We start from the raw sequence: 21712 nt of genomic DNA on the forward strand, positions 1-21712 counted from the left end.
TATACATTAAATCTATGTGAATCTCCAAAAAAAAAAAGCTCTGCCCAGCCTTCCTTCACTTGTTGCTCAAAGAACTCCCCTCTCGGCATTTTATTTATTTTTCAGATAATGTTCCATTTGGACAACCGAGTTTGTATTTAAAGAGCCCAGGGTCACAACAAAAGGATGGTCTAATATTCACCCTACTCAAAACTAAAGCCTTAAGTTAGAAAACTCACTACTTGTTAACACTATGTACAAAAGTTAAATTCAGGACCAAAATAATAGAGCCACTTAGAATATGTGGGCAAAATTATTAAAAGCTTTCCAAGCCAAACATATTCTTTAAACTGAAAATATGACAGTGTTACAGAAAAATCCATTCTTACTTATCATCAGATGAAGATTCCTGCTCAATTTTCATTCCTTCAGACAGACTTCCTTTAAATTTATCTTCCTTCACTTTGCTTCTGCTCCTCCGTCTCCGGCCACCGCGGGATCGAGACCGCCTCCTCAAACGTGATCTGCTCCTCCGACTTCTGTCTCTATTTGAATATAAAAAAACATTACTATTAAAACGAAAATTATAACCAAGTATTGGAAATATTTGCCTCGTGAAAACAAAAACATAGCCACTATTCTTAGCTAAGAATAAGAGCCCATTAGAAGTAGACAAGTAAATAAGTCAGGAATACGAAAGACCAATTATCTAGTAAAGAGGTAAAAGCAGAAAACCCAAAGGTGCATTATGAGAAAGCCTCTATCATCCCAGCCCACCGGTAACATTTCTATCAGATTATTTACAATAAACTGGAGAGGTAAACTCGCACAAGGCACAGGGGAGACCATGTACTGAAACATAGACGGGGATCAAGTGGAACTCTGTTCATGATCAATGACTGACTAGCACTCTTCGGTAGCCAGGCCTTAATCCACAGCAGAAGATGAGGAGTCTGAAAATTTCCCGATCCAGGCACTGGTATCCAGTCACTGGGTGACACAAATAAGTGGCTACTAGCTAAAAGTATGGCAAATTGAAGTCATCCAGAAGTGTCATGGAAGACAGGCCTGGCAATCTCAGTCTTGTAAACTCTACAGAGTAGTTCTCCTGACACACACGTTGATTGCCATCAGTCCTCTTACAGTGAAACCACCAGCGGACAAACTTTACACATGTAAACAAGAAGCCCTGGTTGTGTAATGGTTGAGAGGCTGGTTGGTAATTCAAAGGCTGGACACTCCACTCATCATCAGCTGCTCCGTGGGGAAGACCTACTCTGTCCTCTAGGAGTGCTATGAGCTGCAACAGACGCAAAGGCACAGAACAGTACACATCCACACAAGGCTTCATTGAGCTTTCCCAGTACCTAACTTTTAAATCTACACAGGCAGCCAATCAAGGATGCCTGGTGTTTGAGGAGTTTTCAAATCAAAGGAAACAGCAAAAAAGGATCTGGGTACATTACAATATAGGGGGAAAAAGGAAATCATAAAGTACAAAACCCACCTAAAACCCAGTGCTCTGAACTGGTTCATTTCGGTTTGACCCTACGCTGGGAATCTGCCATTCTGAGCCAGATATATTACACCCAAACCTCCAGTTTCACAAGCTCCTTAGGCGATCCTCATTGATCTTAAAAAGCTGTGGATGCTATTTTAGTGTATCTGGGACAAAAAGGTTAATGCTCAGTGAGGGGTATGTGTGTAGCTGGTACGAACTAGTTCAAAGTCCTGCACAAAATAAACTCATCATCATGACAGATGAGATATTAATCCCATAAAAGAATAAAGTCAGAAAAATAAACCTTAAAGAAATTCTTGGAAATAAAAATTTTAAACGAGGGCAGAAACAAAAAGAATGTCCAATGGAAGGGGGAAAATAATAAGAAAATCTAGATTTGAACTATGACAGGGTTTTAGAAAAAGTTGATGAAAAAATTCAAGTATCTTTCGATTCCATTTTCCCAAAATCTGTTTGAAGTTCCTTTGTAGAAAAGGAGGGCAAACATTAAAGTTGAGTGTGAAAACCAAGGGAAGGGGACAATACAGAAATGTCTAATGGGGCAATAGGTAATCGTCAGAAAATTTTCAAAAATACAAGAAAAATTGCCCAGCATTGGAGGCCGTAACTCTATCTGACCCAAAGAGCTTAAAATGCTGAAGCAAAATAGAGGGAAAAAAACCACACACCAAGGCAAATTATAGGGAAATGTCAGAGCACCTTGATTTTGAAAGAAAATAAAGAAATATGAAAATTCCAGTAAAGAAAAAGAAATTCAGAGAGTGTATCTGGCATCTCAAGAGAACTACTGGGAATCTAGACATTAAAGGAGTAATTTTCTAAATTCCTAAGGGAAAATTATTTTAAATTAGAATTCTTTCCCTTACTATGTCCACAATAATAAAAGTAATTTTTAAAGACATAAAAATTTCCCTTCCATGCACATTTGGAAATTACTGAAAATACACCAAATAGAGCAAGGGCATGAAACCATGATAGGACAACACTAGATCTAAGGAATGGAATACAATACAAGTGAGAAACAAAGGAATATACAGATGATGGACATCAACAATAAACTGTTACCAGGTAAAAGAGCAACAAATCCCATGAGGACAACAGTGTAAACAAACCTAGCTATCAGTCTTCCCTCCATCACCCCTTCCCAATTCTGCCTTCACCCCCACACCCACTATTAGCAATAATCCTTATATGCACCTTGCAATGACAGTACTGACTATGGAAACATACAAAAATGTGATGAAACTAGGCAGGAGAAATGGGGGAGGAATTGTAGGAAAAAAAATCACACCGTTCAAGGTAGGAAATAAACACTTAACACAGCACAATTAAAAAAATGGGAATTTACATACTGTCACACAACACACCTACAAAAAATACTGTGCATTAAGAGTACAATAGAAGCCTGCTTTGGTCTTTTTAAAGCTATATTCATGCTATTATACTTCAAATAAAATTGCTACAAGGGCTGAGGAACAAATGTCCATTGAAGTTTAAGGTTACAATGTATAATTTATTGTGGGCATTTTAAAAAACTTCAGCTTTAAAATGGAAACTTTTGGATTAACCATTCAACTACTGACTGCGTGTTTCAGATAAAGTGGCTTCTACTATAAATGTTTTGTACTGTTATGTACTATATGTTAAATATACCCAAATGAAGAGCTTAAGGAAATAGCAGCTTATAGCCTTAAAATCATAAAATGCCAGGGAACTAGGCTACATTTTTACCACCCAGTGATGCATCTTGCCAGTTTCCCAACCCAGTTTCTAAATCTAGCTCATTTCAGTATGCCCTCTTAGCTAGTTTTCAAAAGAACGACACACGCCACATCTCTACCTTCTCCGGGGGGACCTGCTTCTTCTTCTCGGCGACCTGCTGCGTCTGAGAGGGGTCCGAGATCTCCTTCTAATTGGAGATCTACTCGATCTTCTCCGGGCTGGAGACCACCTACTGATGGGGCTGACATCTTTGGATCTTTCCCGTCTACTGAGGATATCATCTCGAGGCCGTGTCCTTCAGGGGAGCAAATGCACGTCAATGTAAAAACAAAATCAAATGACACACGTGTCTTCCATGTAAAGAATGGCTTAGGAAAAGACACACACTTATCAAGACAGCTAACACTTGATGCAACTTAATAATTTAGTGTACTACCATGTAATTCTGGTGTTAGTACAAGGTCTATTTCCATAAGCCTTGCAATTTGACAATACTGTTAGAGCCTAGGACTCAGTTGCAGATGAACAAAATATGTCCAAGTGAGTACTACTACTGACTCTCCACAATCTGATATCTTTTCAATCTGTGTAGTTTGACATTCTGCAGTAAGAGACTTCTGTTAATTCCACTTAAGAATAACAGTATCTATAATCAACCATAACCTTATGACTTAGCAAATACAGTATCCTTCTTAGTCTTTTTATACCTGTATTATAATAGGCTTTTCTATACTTCATTTTTTTTGGGGGGGGGGGGGAGAACATTGTTCCAGATTTAGATAGAACTATTCACCCTGAATTGTTGGGTAGCCTAAAAATAGGGCTATTTCTGTGGTTAAAAAGTAAAATGCTCAACCTTACTAGCGACCTGGAAAATTTAGATTAAAAAAAAAAAGACAGACAAAAATGCAAAATGATAATAAATGAGATTCTGGTTAAAGGTGTGTGTGAATGACCCAATCCAGCGATCAAACTAAAGTATCATAAATTTTAACAAAGGAATGGTTATCTACACAGTGAAATACCAGCATATGTATGCACTATCATCCTGCAAATCCCTCAGAGCTAATTTAAGGTAGCCACACTATAAGGGTCGCCAAGAGTCATAATTGACTCGACGGCATTGAATTTTGTTTTAAAAATGTCTCTACAAAAAATGCGTGTCTAGAGCACACTGAAAACACTAGATGCGTGTCTAGAGCACACTACTCCCATTTTGCCAATTCTGACCCACAGCTCTATAGGACAGGTTTGAACTGCCTCAGTGTCCATGGCTTTCCCAAAGCAGACTGGCACATCTCTGTCCTACAAAGTGGCCGGATGCTTGAAACAAAACATTCTTCAAATTGCTCTAAAAAGATGATTAAATCCCAGTAAACCCTGGGATGCTAACTGCTGATGTCAGCAGTTTCAAATCGCCAGCTGGTCCGAGAAAGAAGACACTCAGAAACCCACAGGCCCAGTTCTACCCTGTCCTCAGTGGAAGACAATTTAATGGCATTGAGCTTTTTTTTTTTGGTAGTGTTAACATGGATATAATGTCTAGGAATTAATAAAACCTTTGCACTGGTGGCGCTGGAGGTTAGTTGTTGGGCTGCTAACCTAAGGCCAGCTGTTCAAACCCACCAGACACTTCTGTAAAGATTTAGCGTCTAGCAAACTCTACACACAGTAGTTATGAAAATGGACAATGGAAGTGTGTTTTGGGACTTTTGCAAAATGTAAGCGGACAGTTATGATGAGCAAAAGTTTCACAATGCCAAGCTATTTAAAACCAGTTTTGAAAAATCAGTTTCTAACAGTTTAGTCTGGCCTAATAATTAAAAACAAACAAACCACTGTTCAGTACCTAATTCGATCTTTGGTAAGCATTATAATCCAGTGCAAGATATTTATAAATAGTGAAATAAAAATGGGTGTCCCTTTATCTCAAGAGTGAAGCTAGTCCATTGAGAATTTTTAAGAATGAACTTTAATAAACCGAAGATATTACTCAAACACAGGCTATTATGGGTACCGATCAAAATCATATTATAGTTCTTCCTAAACACCTTGACATAAATTTATATAGTAATAGAAAAATCAATTTTTAGAACTAAAGTACACCAATAGCTTCAATTTATATAGTTAAAATTCAAAATTCTGTAAATAAGGAGAAACCTGACAGATCTTTCTGCCCATGTACAGATCCTTATTATTAAAAGTTTCTGCAATAATGCTCCTTCCTCAATGCCTTATTACCTAAATTATTTGGATTTAAAGAAGTGATTTAATGAACTAGATAGATCAAAATAAATCCTGAAATTAAAAACAGATTCTATCACCAAGCTCAATATTTTGAAAACATCCAGAAAAATCAAGATATTTGATACAAATGCAAATTAGCAAAGTGAATTATACATAAAATTCATAAAGCCAACAATACCTCACTTTTAATTATCCACAAATTCTATTTCTCCTTTAATATTAGATGCATTATTAAAATAATTAAGTTACCTTGGAGAAGAAAGTCTCCTCCTATCAGGTTCTCTTCGTTTTCTTTCTAAGGATCGGCTCTTGCCTCTTCTACCAGGAGACAGGGTGCGAGAAGGTGATTTGCTCTGCTTTGACCTTCTGTCATTTAAAAATGGAGATCTACTTCTTCTTGATTTCTCTCGCTGTTTGGGTGATAAACTTCTTCTTTTAGGGCTGCGACCAGGTCTTCTAGTGGGTGATCTGTTTTCTTTCCCAGAAGAAGCATCTTTAGAGGGAGACTTAACTGGCTTCTTCTCTTTATCTGTTTCAGAGCGTTTTGATTTTCTCTCTTTAGACCTTGACCTTCTGTCTTTAGATTTACCTCTTAAATCAACCGGGGACCTGGACTTTTTGGCTCGATCTCGACTTCTACTTTCATTCACAACCGGGGACTTTTTCCTGTCCTTTGCCTTACTTTTATCTTCTACTTTAATCTTGTCACCATTAGGAGATCTAGGCTTCCCAATTTTCTCTTGGGACCGCCTTCTAAGGGTAGGGGACTTGGATTTTCTTGCTTGATCTTGAGATTTACTTCTTTTGGATGGACTTTTGGACTTTTTCCTCTCCTTTGACTTGCTCCTAGCTATTTTCTCCTTAACTACTTCGGCTCCCTTGGTTTTTTTTTTGTCAGCTCTATGCCTTGCCCGCTCTTTGGATCTGCTTTTACTTCTTTTTCTTGCACTATTTTTAGTGTCCACGAGTTCGAGCTTCCCCTTCATACTTGAAGATCTAGTACTAGACCTATTTCCATTTCTTGCCTTTTCGTGAATCTCTCCTTCTTCTTCAGAGCCAGACTCGTAACCTTGTAATATCAGTCCCATCCCAGATTGGACCTTTCCTTCCATTAACTCATTATCAAGTTCAGCTTTAATCAAGGCTCTCTGTTTCTCCAAGTCTTCTAGCAAAGCTAAATCATCAAGTTTAGTTCTTTTTGCTGGAGACAAGCCTTCTTTGTCAGAAGCATCAATGACCTCTTTCCTTTTGTGCTTCTTGTGTTTATGCTTATGTTTATGTTTTTTATCCTTGTCTTCTTCTGAGGAATGTTTATGTTTCTTATGCTTGCTTCTGTGTTTATGCTTCTTCTTTTTGTGGCGACTATGTTTATTTTGAGATTGGTCTTCCGAAACTTCTCCATTTTCTTCATTTATGCTCTTTTCAGAATTATCAGCATCTTCTATGCTATAAATATATCAAACACATTTGAAAATCACATTATTCTCATGTATTCAAAGAATTGTAACAAAATAACAATGATAAAATGTTTCAATGCAATATACAAAATTATGAGTAATTTATTGGAAAATTATGTATGAACATGGCAAGAACTCAACTGTTACAGGAAATGTTTAATTGTGAGGAAGGCAAAATATTAGTAGAAAAAGGAGATCTAAACCAGATATTGTAAAATTGTACAGATTTAGCTAAAATTTTTACAGCAGGAATCCCACACATACTTAAGGAACCCCCATCCCAAATGTTCCTTTTTCCCACAAAGCACACTGACATATATGAGAGGGCTTCAAAAAGCTCGAGGGACTTATATCGGGTACTAGTATCTTTCGCCATTCAGAAAAGCACTCGATGCCATTACTAGAAACCCAGCAGATCTTTTATTTCAAGTAGATTTCATCTTATAATTTCTTATTCTTACGTTTCTAGTGCCAATATAGATCTAATCAATAAGCTATCTTATTTGGCTCAATAAGCTTGCTGGATTTTAAGCCCTAGTGGATGACATTAACATATTCACATGAGTTAGAACCTTAAAGAAAACTGATCAGGGGCGGGGACTCTCAATTTATGTCTAGTATCTGTAACAACATACTTATTGGGCAGAACATGTGGAAGTTTCTTTTTTGCAGGTTACAATCCATCAAATACCTGTGATTTATGTTTCAACCTATTACACAGTTCAACAAATTTGACTGCACCGCATCTGATTAGTTTCCCCAAATATGTTCATTATTAATAAACGAAAACCTAAGCACTACTGTCAAGTCATTTCCAACTCACAGGGGCCCCACAGGACAGAGTTGAACCACTCAGTTTCCAACAAGACTGCAAATCTTCACAGAAGCAGACAGCCTCATCTTAATCTTAGTCCCCTCGAGTGGCTGGTAGATGTGCTGATTTTTTGGTTACCAGCCCAACACAACCCACGGTACCACACTAATGTTCCTTTTGTAATACATGCTATGCAAATAAATAACTTACGAGGGGGTTCTGTGTTCAATGTTTTGAGAAATACAACATCCAATTCTATAACCATCTTTCCAAACGAAACTCACTACCATTGAGTCAATGCTGACTCACAGCAACTCCTGTGGGTTTCTTGGGCTGGACTGTAAGTGTTCACAAGACTAGAAAACCAATTTCTCTCCAGAGGAGAGGCTGGTGGTTTTGAACTGCCAACCATGCAGATTGCAGCCCAGTCTGTAACCACTACACAACCTGGGCTCCACAATCACCTTAGAATCAGTTCAACTATACTTCTATCTTTCTGCCATCACGACTTACAGCAACCCTATGAGATAGGGTAGAACTTGCCCTATGCGTTTCTGAGACTCTTTACGGAGTAGAAAACTAGTGGTTTCAAACAGCTGACCTTGCAGTTAGCAGTCCGGCCTGTAACACTATGCCACCTGGGCTCCAAATTAAGCTTCCAAACAACAGCCCAAACTAGTTGCCACCGATTCAAGGTGACCTTAAACTAACTTAGAGTGACCCAAAGTGAATTTAATCCTTAAATTCTCATCTGCAGGCTCTAGCCAAGGAGCCCTGGTGGTGGAGTGGTTATGCATTAAGTTGCTAACCTCAGTGCCAGCAGTTCAAAACCACCAGCTTGCTCCATAGGAGAAAGATAGGAGCTTCCTACCATAAAGAGTTCGTCTTTGAAACTCACAGGACCAGTCTCTCTGAGACAGAATTGACTCGATGGCATTACGTTTGGGTTTGTTTTTCCTTTAGCCATAAAGATCTTTACCCACCTCTCAAAGCAAATTTCACAGAAAGTAACGATCAAAGTCTGTATCAGAAAGACTTGGACTCAGTAAGTCTATAGCAGGTTACATATAATGGCCTTTTAATTTAAGTTCACTATCAATGACTTTCTTCTAAAAAAGAGAAGGGGAAGAAAAAAATGGAGGGTAATGAGGAACAGGGCACTAACACACCGATGGGTATCTTTATGTCTCCACAGGAAAGGGAGAGGGACCAGACCCCATTCCAGAGCGTCAAGCTTGAGGGCAATACACTAGCATGGAGCAGACAACTAAAAGAGAGGATAGGGCGGGGCCCAAGCCTAGTTATGTTGGCCTCTCCCCAGAAGAAGGCAATACAGAGGACAGCACTGAAGATATAACCTGGGGAGAGAGAGGCAGGTTTGTCTAGACCACATGGGAGTGAACTAGGAGGGAGCGAGAGTGGACCTCATCATGGCCCACAAAGCCCCGGGGATGATATCCCTGCTCCAAGCAGCCAATGCAGAGAGAGGACCATAAGGCTGGCCCCACCACGTGAGGACGTTCCCTCACTGACCCATAGCGCTACAGAGGGACAGCACTGGAGACACCATAGAAAGTGTTCTTGGTCTGTCATGCACAGCGGAGTGAAGCATGACGGGAGTACAACAGGGCAGCAAGGGGAGCAAAGTAACCAAGTCCCAGAGGAATCCTGAAAATAGACTTCTGACTCAGGGGACAAGGTCTGGCACTTCATCAGACTTAATCAGAAAACATACATAAGGGTTAAGAGACAGAAAAAAAAAAAACCAACCCAAACAACAGAACTTTAGGAAATGGTTCCTTAAAAAATCTGACAGTTTTCTGCACTATTCAGTACTGACAACAATTACAACTGAATTTCAAAGACAGAGACTGTAAGAGTGTTCAATAGCACCTGTCTATTTGTTAAGTCTACTGTACAAGTTTTATTCTGCAAACCATCCAGGTGATTTAGTATAAAAAGTTGGAACAATTTAAAAATAGTATTAAGTGACCAACCATTAGCTCCTACTGTAAGGTGACCAGATTTTAACATCGGTAAAGCGGGACACCATTGATAAAACTCATATCCTGGTCAAATAGCCACATGGCAGCTGAAAACCTTATACCCTAGCTTGTCGTGCATTCTTCCCCCAAATCAGGACTTTTTTAAAACGCCATGGGACTAATTGTTAAAAATTGCTCCCCCTTTTACATACTTTTTCAAACCATATTCCTAATGAATCTTATTTAGGAAACAATCAACCTATCCTGTGAAGAACTGAGTTCTATTCTGTCCTACAGGGTCACTATGCACCAGAATCAATTTGATGGCAGTGAGTTCAGTTTCGGAGTTTGAGATTATAAATGGAATAATATACAAGTACACAATTTATTTTTTAACGTATCCAATAGTGAGCAAAGTAAATGCCACTATTGCTTTCCACAGAAAATACTAGTATTGTATCCCGATCAACTTAAAAAAAATACTTTCAATACAGAGTTTATATAGGTGTAAAACTAAAATGGGTTAAAAGATCAGCAGGTCTTAAACCAAATCACTCAAATTTCTCAATTCGTACTGAAGAAATCATATTTCAAGAAATTAAAAACACCACATCAAAAACTATACTTTTTGAGACTCAAGAAATAACTATTTAAAACCTTACAGGCCATTTTCACAAAACAGCAGCACTACATAGTGGCAGGCCAGAGAATACAGTAATTAGGAGCAGGACACTAGAACCAGATTCAACAAAACAAAAAGATAAAGGTGGGGGTGGCTCCCTGCTGTCAAGTCAATTCTGACTCCCAAGCAGACTACAGGACAGAGCTGAACTGCTCACATGGGGTTTGTAAAGTTGTCAATCTTTATGAAAGCATGGAGCAGTTAGTGAGTTCCAACTGCAGCTCTCTGGGTTAGCAGTTGAATGATTCTTAGAACCGCTCTGACTGCCCCTTAATGTGACCTTGGGCAAGTTACTTAATTTCTATTGTGCCAGTCCCACCATCTGTAAAACATGGAAAGCGACAGTATCTATCTCTGAAGAGTATAGGGATTAAATGAGTGTGCTGAGTGCTTTTAACAGTCCCTGCATGGTACTTAGTGCATTCAAAATGTATCAATCAAAAGGATCCCTGGTGGCACAGTGGGTTAGGCATCTGGGTACTATCTGAAAGGCTGGTCATTTGAACCCAAAAGCCACTTTGGAAGAGGTGGCAGTTTGCTTCCATGATGATTTAGTCTCAGAAACCCTACTCTGTACTACAGGACAGCTGTGACCATACGTTTGGTTTTAGAAATCCATAAAAAAGACTGAGATAAAGAAAATGACAAATTCACATATCACTGCTTTAAAAAGTCTGGGAATTTAACATATTCTAACGATACTTATTTTTTCAACTTTGATATTCTAAAAAGAATTCAGACCCTATATTTGAACACTTACTGTAAGCACCATGCCTTGTATCACACTGTGATTTTGTTAAGTACACATAATTTCAAACAAGTGACAATGGGACACAACAAGGACCAAATACAATTTTATTAACATCCAGTACTCCCATTGGGAGAATAGGGGGTGCCATTCATACTGCAGGGGCCTAAATATCCATGTTATTTTAAATGTACTATTTTCAAACAAATAAAAGTTGGCTTAATTACTAGTCAAAGCTCATCTGAAACACCACAAAAATGAACTTTAGTGTTACTGTTACTAGAAAAATATAGCACATCATTTGGAGAAGTCTACAACTAGATGTGCAATGAGGTTTCAGGCCATCTGGTGGCAAAGATTCTTCTTATCTTCCAGGCACAAGTTGTCGGCAACTATGTCTACCACTATAGGAATACTGTTTAAAAATCATGTCTCTTTCAGATTCCTGTTTGCAGTTTTCCTAGCAGAAACATGAAAAGCCAAATACAGTGACATCTCTGTTCCACTACCCGAACAGCAAAGTTAGGGGAAAAAAAAATCTACCCACTGTTCATCACTTTGCTCAATGGTCAAACCTAAAGACTTGAAAAACCCATAAGGGTGGAGAGTCAGTCCTGAAATGGCTCTCGCTCAGGCAACATGTAGTGCTTGTTAGTGTTTAAACATGTGTCATTGGTACCGGCAGTAAAGCTAAGAGGAAAACAGAACTCTGATAAAGAAACCACAGCAAAATTCGAATTAGGTGGCCCGCTTCTCCGATTTGGTGGCTAAATAAAACACGGGTAAGTCGACAAGATCATTATTTTGGAAGGGAAAACAAAAAATGTTATTAAAACGGTTAATGTAGTGAAAGCTGTGAAACTGTTAACCATAAAACGAACCCAGGTCATCGAAGAGGTTGAAAAGTTACTGTTAATTTGGATAGATCAGAAAACGAAACAGCAATAGGGTAGCTGAGACAGTGATATATAAGAAAGCCAAAAGTTCCAAGGTGATTCAATGAAAAATGTTTCTGGGGCAAGTGCTAAGCAGCCTGAAGTGTTCAAAACCAGCCATGGCTGGCTTGAAAAATTAAACAGTCAAAAGCTGAAGCCAAGAAGCATGTGTGAATTTTCTAAATACACGGAGGCTGAGGGTTTCGTTCCCCAACAAGTGTTCGAGTTCGACAGAGGACCTTCATTATTAAAGAGAAAAAGGCAATGCCAAACCACAAACCCAAGAAAAATAGGCTCACACTATGTGGGAATGCTAGTGACGGTTTTAAAGCGAAGCTCATGTTAATGCACCATTGCGGAAACCCATGAGTTTTAAAACAAAACATCATACAAAAATGTCCATTTTATTTATTGGACGGTTTCTGATATTTAATGTACTGCATTTGTTGTGATTACATATTTTTTTAAGGACGCATTTCCACAACCCAGGGCTGCTACCTTTGTTTTAAAGTACTGAAAAAAAATGAATTTGTAAGTAATTTGGGGGCCTCCGAACCAGTTTGGGTTTCCATTATTTCTTATGGGAAAAATATGTCCAGTTCTCGAACTTTTCCGTGTTGGAACAGGAATTTGAAACAAATTGAGTTCAACAACCGAGCTCACACTGTACTGCTTTTCCTTAAGTCATAATTATTAGCCTTCTCCTTTTGGATTCTGCATTAGAATTTCCACTACGACTATCCTTCTCGCCCTTCAAAAACAGGGGCTACAGATGCAGGCCCAAGACAGGCCTCAAATCCCAAAGCTGCATCCCACTTGGTCTCAAGTTTGCAAGTTGGGATATAAACTGTAACCAAGGAAAACAAAACAACAAAAAAAAAATCAAGGTGCGTGCTGGCGTAAAAAGAGTGCATGGGATCACGGAAGTATCCCGCTAACCATCAACTGCAAGTCTGGTTTGCCCCAGTGTGCGGCCCCAGCACGTCTTCTGTTTCCAGACTCTGAAAGCAATACTGGGGACAGAAGACTTAGGGACTTCAGAAGACTGCTTGCCGTCCCGGCCGCTCCGGTTCCCGGCACGGAGGCCGCTGAGTTCGGGGGCCAGGGAGCTCCGCTCTGAGTCAGAGCAAGAAGGGAGGCGCGACCCCCACCAGCGCGGTGGCAGAGCCACGCACACCGGACCTGTAGAGGCCGCTCGCGCCTCCCTCTCTCCAGGCAAGAACGTGCGAAGAGCCGCAGCTGCTGCCGAGCCAACAGCCGCGGCCTCCCGGAAAGCAAGCCTCGGAAGGCCGCCCGCCCGCCCGCTCCCACGCTGCCCAGTCCACAACGGATCGCGCGGGGAAAATAAAAGTTTGGTTTTCGCCGTTGGGCCTCAACTTTCCCGCCCGCCCGTGCAGGTATCGCTAGATCCCACCCGGCGCCCCCCAACTGCGACCTCGACCTCCTAGACGATTTACACAGATCGCTTACTCGGGCTGCGCTCGCAGCGACGGAGTGTCCACAGCGGCCATCTTGAACTTCCTGACTTCTTGGCGGCAGCGGCGACGGGCCGGACGGTGGAGGCTGGCGGTAAGGGAGGAAAAAGAGAGTCGCCGCGCATGCGCCAAGCGCGTAAGCGAGCGCTGAGAGGTGAGTCGGCGCTAAGAACCGGATATGAAACCTTGTATCCGGGGCGGGGCGGCGAGAGTCATGACGTCACTTCCGGGAGGTCGCGAGCGGCGCTTCCGTACGCCGGATGCGGCCCGGGGCTAGCGAGTCCCCGGGAGAAGTGCGCGCTTTGGGCTTCTGGGGACGGGAACCGAGGAAGCGGATATGAATGTCGCGTGTGTAGATCTGAGAGCTGGTTTGCTCGGGGGCTTAAAAAGTTAGTTAAATTAATTTTTCTCCCGGGTTATATTAGAAGCAGAGTAAATGCTTAACCCTCTGGCTAGAGTTCAGTTTGAAGTGGCAGGCAGAGGGGTTTGTAGAATAGCGTTTTGAGAATTCTGGAAAGTCAAGGCTGTGTCGACAGTGTATTTTTTTTTTTAACATGGGCTTATTATTGGTTGATTTGAAACTTTGGAATTTCATTTCAATTTTTGTTACATCTGAGGATAACACGATTCAGGAGACATAATTGGTTGTTTGGAAATTTTAATATTTTAACCTGTTTTTCCCCAAATAGCTTTATGGGATTTTTATTTTCCTTTCGTGATGAAATTAAATTAAATATTGTATGCCACAGTGCTAGTGGCTGTTGGCCACCTGTTCTCATGGAACAAAATCACTGCCATAAAGTCAATTCTGACTCTCAGCAACCCTTGAACAGTTAGTCTTGAAAACTCACAAGGGTAAAAATGCCTTTGTGAGCTTTCAAGACTAACTATACAGAACTCTTAAGTAGAACACCCAGTCTTTTGCCCATCCTCAGAGTGACTGGTGGTTAGCTTCTTTAATTTCGCTCAAAAAAAAAAAAAAGCTTTCACCATACCGAGTTTGGGTTTGTCCCAGGAATTTGAGTTCTGAATCTCTGGGGTCCATATAATGTTTCTTGATTGACACAGAGGAAGGGTTCCAAATATTCTAACAAGTCATGATAAATACTAAGTTTTCTCTTCCCCTGTAAACTCTGAATAATGTGGAACTCTAAATTAATCCTTGCATACGTGCTGCTTTTGATGCCTTTTCTCCCAAGATTGTAACATTTGTTTATATGGTCCTTAATATAGTTTTCTTAAGATGATGACACCCTTAATCAGAATTAGATAAAATAATAGACTTTTAAAAGATAAGGAGCCCTGGTGGCATAGTGGTTACCAATAGGGCTGTTATCTTCAAGGGCAGCAGTTTGCAACCACCAGCAGCTCCGAGGGAGAAAAATCGGGCTTTCTCCACCTTAACAGTGTTATAGTATCAGGAACTCGGGCAGTTTTACCCTGTCCTATAAGCTTGCTAAAAGTCATTATTGAGCGGATGGCTGTTGTTAGGTGACATGGAGTCAGCTCTGATCCATAGGGACCATATACACAACAGAACAAAATATTGCACGGTCCTGCGCCTTCTTCACAATTGTTTCTATCCCTGACCCCATTGTTGCAGCCACTGTGTCAATTCATCTAATTGAGGGCCTTCCCCTCCACTTTACCAAGTATGGTATCCAGTAGCAGGCACTGATCTCTACTGTCCAATGGAGTTCAAAATATTTAAGATGAAGTTTTGCCATCCTTGCCTCTAACTTCTTTCTTACTTCTTCCAAGACAGATTGGTTTGTCCTTTTAGGAGCCTGTGGCAGTTAGATAATCTGTCAACTTGAGCACAGTGGTGGAGTCTAGCATGTCAATAAGGTCATAGCCAATGGTGCATCTGTGTGGCCATGGCCTTCTGAGGATCCTGGAAATTCTTGTCCTCCCTGGAGGTGGGACATACACAGTGTTTCACCTTCCGGTTGACAAGCCACATGGAGCTTTGCTGTTGGCAGCCAGGGCCCTGGAGATGCTTCCACCACCACTGGATCCACAAGATTTTCCACCCCCAGGCCTGTGGTCTGCCTGCATTCGGCATCATTGCATGTATTGTATGAGTCTGAAGAGTAATTTATAGACTGGTATCTTGTGGGGTACCAGCCTCCACAACTGAACAGGTCCAAGGGGCAGTTGTGTAATTGAGGGGTAAAAGTAAAGAGACAGCAGACAAGATAAAGCATGCGAATGCTCACCTCCAGGACCATCATGACTTCAGGACGTGCAGAGAGAGAATATATTTCCAAACAAGTCTTATATATACTCTAGGGGTGTGCAAGCCCACTTAATTACAAGTAACCACTTATGTAACAGGAAAGGGTTGTATAATAAGCATATGTGTAACAGGAAGGTTTATACATAACAAGATAGATGAGTTCTAGAGGCAAGATGGCAGCCTACCTTGATTATTCCTGCATTGAGTTGACCTTAGGTATCTTTGGGCTCTCCTTCAGGGGGACAATACATTATCCTTTTCAGAATGGAGTGGGGCCTACTTAGGGTGGGATGGACAATAGGGTCTGATTGCTTTAGATATCTGATAATGTTAGGTAGTTAACCTTCAAGCAGTTGACCTCCAAAAGTCTCGTCAGTGACTGTGTGCTTGCAAACAGCACCTTAGGTTTGGTATATATTATGGGGGAACATTGTGGGGAATAACTTTTCCCAGTTCTGTTTCCCACAGTATCAGACATATGGGCTAATATCGGACTTACGGACTTGATCTGGCCTGGCCTGGAATGTCTTCTTAATATACAATTATTCTTTGTTTTAAAGCGCTTTCTCCCTCACCACAATTCAAATGCATCAAGTCTTCTCAGTCTCCGTCTGTTGTCTCCCTTCACCTATATTTCTGTTACTCATCTCCCTGGAGTGGGCTATATATCCAACCTTGTGATGGGTTCCCCTTTCTCTCCCTCCCTGTTCCCACCCCCCCATCCCCCTACCCTGTAATATCACTATTCCCACTACTCTTTCTAAGAGGTTTATCCTGAATTCCATGTGTTGAAAACTTTTATCTGTACCAATGTGTCTACTCCGGTCTAGCCAGATTTGTAAGGTAGAACTGGGTCATGGTAGTGGGGGTAGGGGTGGGGAAGCATTCAAGAACTAGAGGAATGATGTGTGTTTCATCGGTGTTATACTTCACTGTGGTTGAATTCTCCCTTGTAACCCTTCTGTGGGGTGGATGTCCAGTTGTCTACAGATGGGCTTTGGGTCTCTACTGCAACCTCTCTCTTCATATCCATATAATTATTTGAATCTTTTGATACCTGATCCTGTCAACACCTCATGATTACACAGGTTGATGTGCTACTTCCATGTGGGCTTATTTGCTTCCCTGCTAGATGGCTGCTTGTTTAACTTCAAGCCTTTAAGAATCCAGGTGCTATATCTTTTGATATCCAGGCACCATCCACTTTCTTCACCACATTTGCTTATGCACCCATTCTTCAGTAATCATGTCAGGAAGGTAAGTATCAAAGAGTGCCTGGTTTTTAGAACAAAGTGTTCTTGTGTTGAAGGAGACCCAAATTCTGTCTGCTATCTTAATCCTTAACATAAATATATGTATATTGGCATTTATCCCTTTTATTATAAATTAATATATTTACATATAGGCATGCCTATAGCTATACCTCTATAAATAGCTTTTGCCTCCTACTTCTTTCCTCTATTTCCTTTCACCTTCCTCCTGTCTCACTATCATGCTCACCCTTCATTTGGGTCTCAGTAATTCCTCCTGGAAACATTGCACTTGATCAAACTCCACCAGGCATTATGCTCCTTCCTCACTATCAATTTTAGATCTCATGTTGTTCCTTTATCCCTGAGTTTGTTGGATCCCCTCTCCCCCTCTCTGCCCACTCCTCTCCCATGGCCCCCAGGACTGCCTTTTGTCTTCTCCTCAGAATTGTTTGTCCTGCCTGTTTTATATAGATAGGCATAGGGCAAATGAAAGCAAAACAAACGATAGATAGTTCTAGGTCTGTCTGCTGACCCTTAAGAGCGTTTTCCAATTAGGTCTGATGAGGTGCCAAACCTCGTCCCCAGAGTCAGAAGTCTATTTTCAGGATTTCTCAGGGACTTGGTTACTTGGCTCCCCTTGCTGCCCTGTTGCATTCCCTTCATGTTTCACCCCACTGTGCTTGGGGCAGACTGCGCACACTTTCCACGCAGTGTCTCCAGTGCTGTCCCCTGTAGCACTATGGGTCAGTGAGGGAATGGCATGTCTCCTGATGGGACCGGCCTCTCTCTGCAGTGGTTGCTCCCAGCAGGGATGTTATTCCCAGGGCTTCATGGGCATGATGAAATCCGCTCTCTCTTACCCTTTCCCTCTTACTTCACCCCTGTGTGGTCTGGACAGACCTGCCACTCCCCCAGGCTATATCTTTGGTGCTGTCCTTTGTGTTACATTCTTCTGGGGGAGGGGGTCAACATAGCTTGGGCCCGGCCCCATCATCCTGTCTGTCAGTTTGCTGCTCCATGCCAGTATGAAGGCTGCAGTCCTTGATCTTCATCAGCAAGTACTTTAATTCCTCCTCACTTTCAGCAAGCAAGGCTGTGTCATCTGCAGAACACGGGTTCATAAGCTTTCCTCCAGTCCTGATGCCACACCCTGCAGATCATCCAGCTTTTCTAATTATTTACTCAGTATATAGCTTGAACAAGCATGGTAAGAGAATACAACCCTGTTGCATACCTTTCCTGATTTTCAGCCGTGAAGTATTCCCTTGTTGTGTTTTCATAATTGCATCGTGATCCATGTACAAGTTCCAAATGCACACAAGGAAGTGTTCGGAAATTCCCATTCTTTTCAAGGTTATCCTCAGTTTATTCTTGTACACACAGTTGAATGTTTTTCCATAATCAATGAAAAACACAAGTAAACATCATCCTGGTATTTTCTGCTTTGTTTCAAGATCCATCTGGCATCAAAAATGGTATCCCTTGACATCCTCTTCTGAATCGTACCTGAAGTTCTAGCAGTTCTCTGTCAATATGCCATTGCAACCATTGTTGGATGATCTTAAGCAAAATTTTACTGTGTGTGATATCTGATATTGTTCTGTAGTTTTTTATGATTATTATTAAAAGAACATTGTATTAGCGTCTCTCATAACTCTTGTTACAGTCCATATATCGATTGCATCAGACATGTTTGTACATATGTTGCCTTCATTATTTTCCAGGCATTTACTTTCTGTTGAGCCCTGGTATCAGCTCCCCCCTCCCTTACCCCTTGATAGGTGATCAATTATTATTTTCATATCTTACACTGACCACTGTCTCTCTTCTCCCATGTTTTCTGTTGTTCTTCCCCCTGGAGAGGGATGTATGGGCCTGACCCATGTGTTGATCATTGCTATCGATTCTCCCTTTTTCCCTTCCACTCCCGCCTGACCCCTACCCTTCTGGTATCGCTATTCCCGCTCTGTTCCTGCATTGTTCTATAGTTTCAACATTCTTTTGGTTCACCTTTCTTTGGAATGGGAACAAATATGCATTTCTTCCAGTCATTTGGCCATGTAACTGTCTTCTAAGTATCCTGGCATAGGTGAGTGAGTACTTTGAGTGCTTCTTCAACTTTCGGATACATTTCAATGGGTCCATCAATTCCCGGAGCCTTGTTTTTGGCTAATGCATTCAGTGTAGCATTCTTTCTGTATCATTGATTCTTCCTCATATGCTACTGAAATGATTGGCTATTGACTAGTTCTTTTTGATAGTCATTTTTTTGGCAGCGAGTCTTTTTTAAAGGAAAAGTTTTCAGAGAAAAGTCATGAATTTTTTCGCCAACCATATATTTAGATATGAGTGGTACATAATTTAAAATTTTAGAATTCTGACTCTTCTTAACTCTAAGTTCCTTTTCAAACATATGAATTCTGCCTTGTATTTACACTTACTTTTTCTGTTACCTGCCCCTATCTTGACCCGCACCATGGGGAAGCCTGATGGTGTGCTGTCAAAACTGCAAAGCCAGTGATTCTGTACCCCCAACCCCATGACACTTTCCTAAAAAAAAAACAATGCCTCTTTTTAAATGTAGAATCACTGACAGGGATGGGGAACCATTAACAAGCTAAGTATGGACTCTCTTATTCTCACGTACTAATCTGTAGTGACTAAAACTTGTGAAGCTGGTCAATACAGATTAGTAAACACAACCCCCTGCTTGCTCTGTTTTTTTGGAAAGTAGTTCCATATATTTACTTGTTGAATACCCAGCCACAGGTCGTTGGTATTAAAACATTTATTGAATGAAGGTAATTGGAAAGAGCACTGGATTTGGAACCAGAAGTGTCGATTTTCTATTATCTGGAGGTTGGAGGGTTCTTGATAATTAGCTGAGAGCTCATAGATTGATTTATTTCCTTAACCATTCTTTTAACCCCTTCCAAAGTCCCTTCTCTGCAAAGATTCTTTAAAGAGTGCTTCAGGTGGAGATTAAGGAACCATAGTGGCTCAGTGGGTTAAGCATTGGGCTACTAACTTCATAAGTAGTTCAACCCCATCAACCAAGGGAGAAAGATTAGGCTGTCTGCTCCTGTATAGATTTATAGCTTCAGAAATCTTATGAAGCAGTTCTACTCTGTCTAGTGGGAATACATTCATTGATATTGAGTTGGTGAGAAGTGGGGACATCAAGATCATGATAAATATGGAAAAGTTTGAAATGGTCAAGTACTTGGATGCACAGCATCAATCAAAAAACAAACAAACAAACACTAGTTTGCACTGGGCAAATCATATGCAAAAAAGTGGAAGGCCTTTCCTTGCCAGAGGTTAAAACTTTATTATATAGCCATGGTACAATGATAAATATGAAGACCAGTGGATTAGAATTCAGAAACCAAAATACAGCCAAGTACCTATAAGCACCAGCTCTTTGATAAAGAACTAAAACATATTAAATGAGGGAAGAAATAGCTTTTTCAACAACTAGTGTTGGAAAAACTGGATCTTTACCTGCAAAAGATTAAAACAGGACTCAAGACTCACACCATGTACAAAAATAAACTCAAGATGGATCAAAGACCTAAATATAAACCACAAAATTATAAAGACCATCAGTAGAAAAAGGGGGGGACAAACTTAAGACCCCTAATATAAGCCATACATATCTATATATCCCTGAACATAATAAAAATATCCACACTGTAGAAAACAAAATAAGTGGGACCTACCAAAAATATATTTATGCACATCAAAAGAGTTAACAGAGAACCACAGATAGGGAAAAAATGTTCAGTAATAATACATCAGAGGCAGGGCTAATCTCCAAAATCTATAGAAAGCTAAAAAATCTTAACAACCCAATTTTAAAAAATGGGCACAAGACATGAATAGACAATTTAACAAAGATGACATCTAGCCAACAAACAACCATATGAAGAAATATTTTGAGTTTGTTAGCAATATAAGAAATACAAATTAAGACAATGAGATGCCACCTCATACAGTTTCAGCAAATTTCAATAAAACAAAATACCATATATACTCGAGTATAAGCCGACCCTTACTCACCTGACCTCACTCCAGGCAACTTATTTTTCTTTCCAGAAATGAAGAGGGACAAGAAAATTCAGTGATTTGCTGATGTAGAATAGGTGAAGAAAAATGAGGGAGGTGCTTTCAGTAGTTTTTTTATACTCCTGGCTTAAGTAATTGTGAATAAGTTTTCAAAGGAGTTGTGGTGTATTGTTAATTTATCACCACTGTTATTTAGATTTAAATATAAGGTGAATGGAGTAAGAAAGGCATGCTGTTTTTTTTGCCCAAAACTACCACCCTGAGATGGCTGTGTGAACAGATGCATTGTCCTGCTGGCACATCCAGCCCCTCGTCGGTCACAAATCAGGCTTTTGTTGTTGCACACTGTTATGCTATACTTTCAGAACCACTAAACAGAAAGCTTGAGTAAACAGTCTGACCTGGTGGAATGAACTCCAAATGCAATACAAGTCAACATTTTTGTCCATTCAGGAAGTTGACGGATACCCAGAATGAAATTAATCATCAATTGACATTTCACCTTTTTTGAAATGAGAACCTCACTCATACACTTTGGGTTTTTCCCATAGTGCTAGCCTTGTAAACTGTGTTCAACATGACAACA

The 21712-nt window shown here is 40.5% G+C and overlaps 1 protein-coding gene and 1 long non-coding RNA gene across 3 annotated transcripts in view; one reads left to right on the forward strand and one right to left on the reverse strand.

Moving 5' to 3' along the window:
* PRP4K (pre-mRNA processing factor kinase PRP4K) overlaps positions 1 to 13704 on the reverse strand; it is a 38461-nt gene extending 24757 nt beyond the window's left edge. For both annotated transcript variants that reach the window (XR_012785403.1, XM_075555262.1), the window contains exons 1-4: positions 13562 to 13704; positions 5720 to 6916; positions 3342 to 3518; positions 369 to 524 (exon numbers count right to left, since the gene is read on the reverse strand). Coding sequence is in view for 1 of the 2 variants with exons in the window: in XM_075555262.1 (XP_075411377.1) it covers positions 369 to 524; positions 3342 to 3518; positions 5720 to 6916; positions 13562 to 13602 (1571 nt within the window). In the remaining variant the exon portion in view is untranslated. The remainder of the gene's footprint in view (positions 1 to 368; positions 525 to 3341; positions 3519 to 5719; positions 6917 to 13561) is intronic.
* LOC142453692 (uncharacterized) overlaps positions 13077 to 21712 on the forward strand; it is a 157169-nt gene continuing 148533 nt past the window's right edge. The window contains exon 1 of the long non-coding RNA XR_012785404.1: positions 13077 to 13720. This is a non-coding gene — a long non-coding RNA (uncharacterized LOC142453692). The remainder of the gene's footprint in view (positions 13721 to 21712) is intronic.

Source organism: Tenrec ecaudatus, chromosome 7 (assembly GCF_050624435.1).
Source record: "Tenrec ecaudatus isolate mTenEca1 chromosome 7, mTenEca1.hap1, whole genome shotgun sequence".
In the NCBI taxonomy this organism is placed as follows: domain Eukaryota; kingdom Metazoa; phylum Chordata; class Mammalia; order Afrosoricida; family Tenrecidae; genus Tenrec; species Tenrec ecaudatus.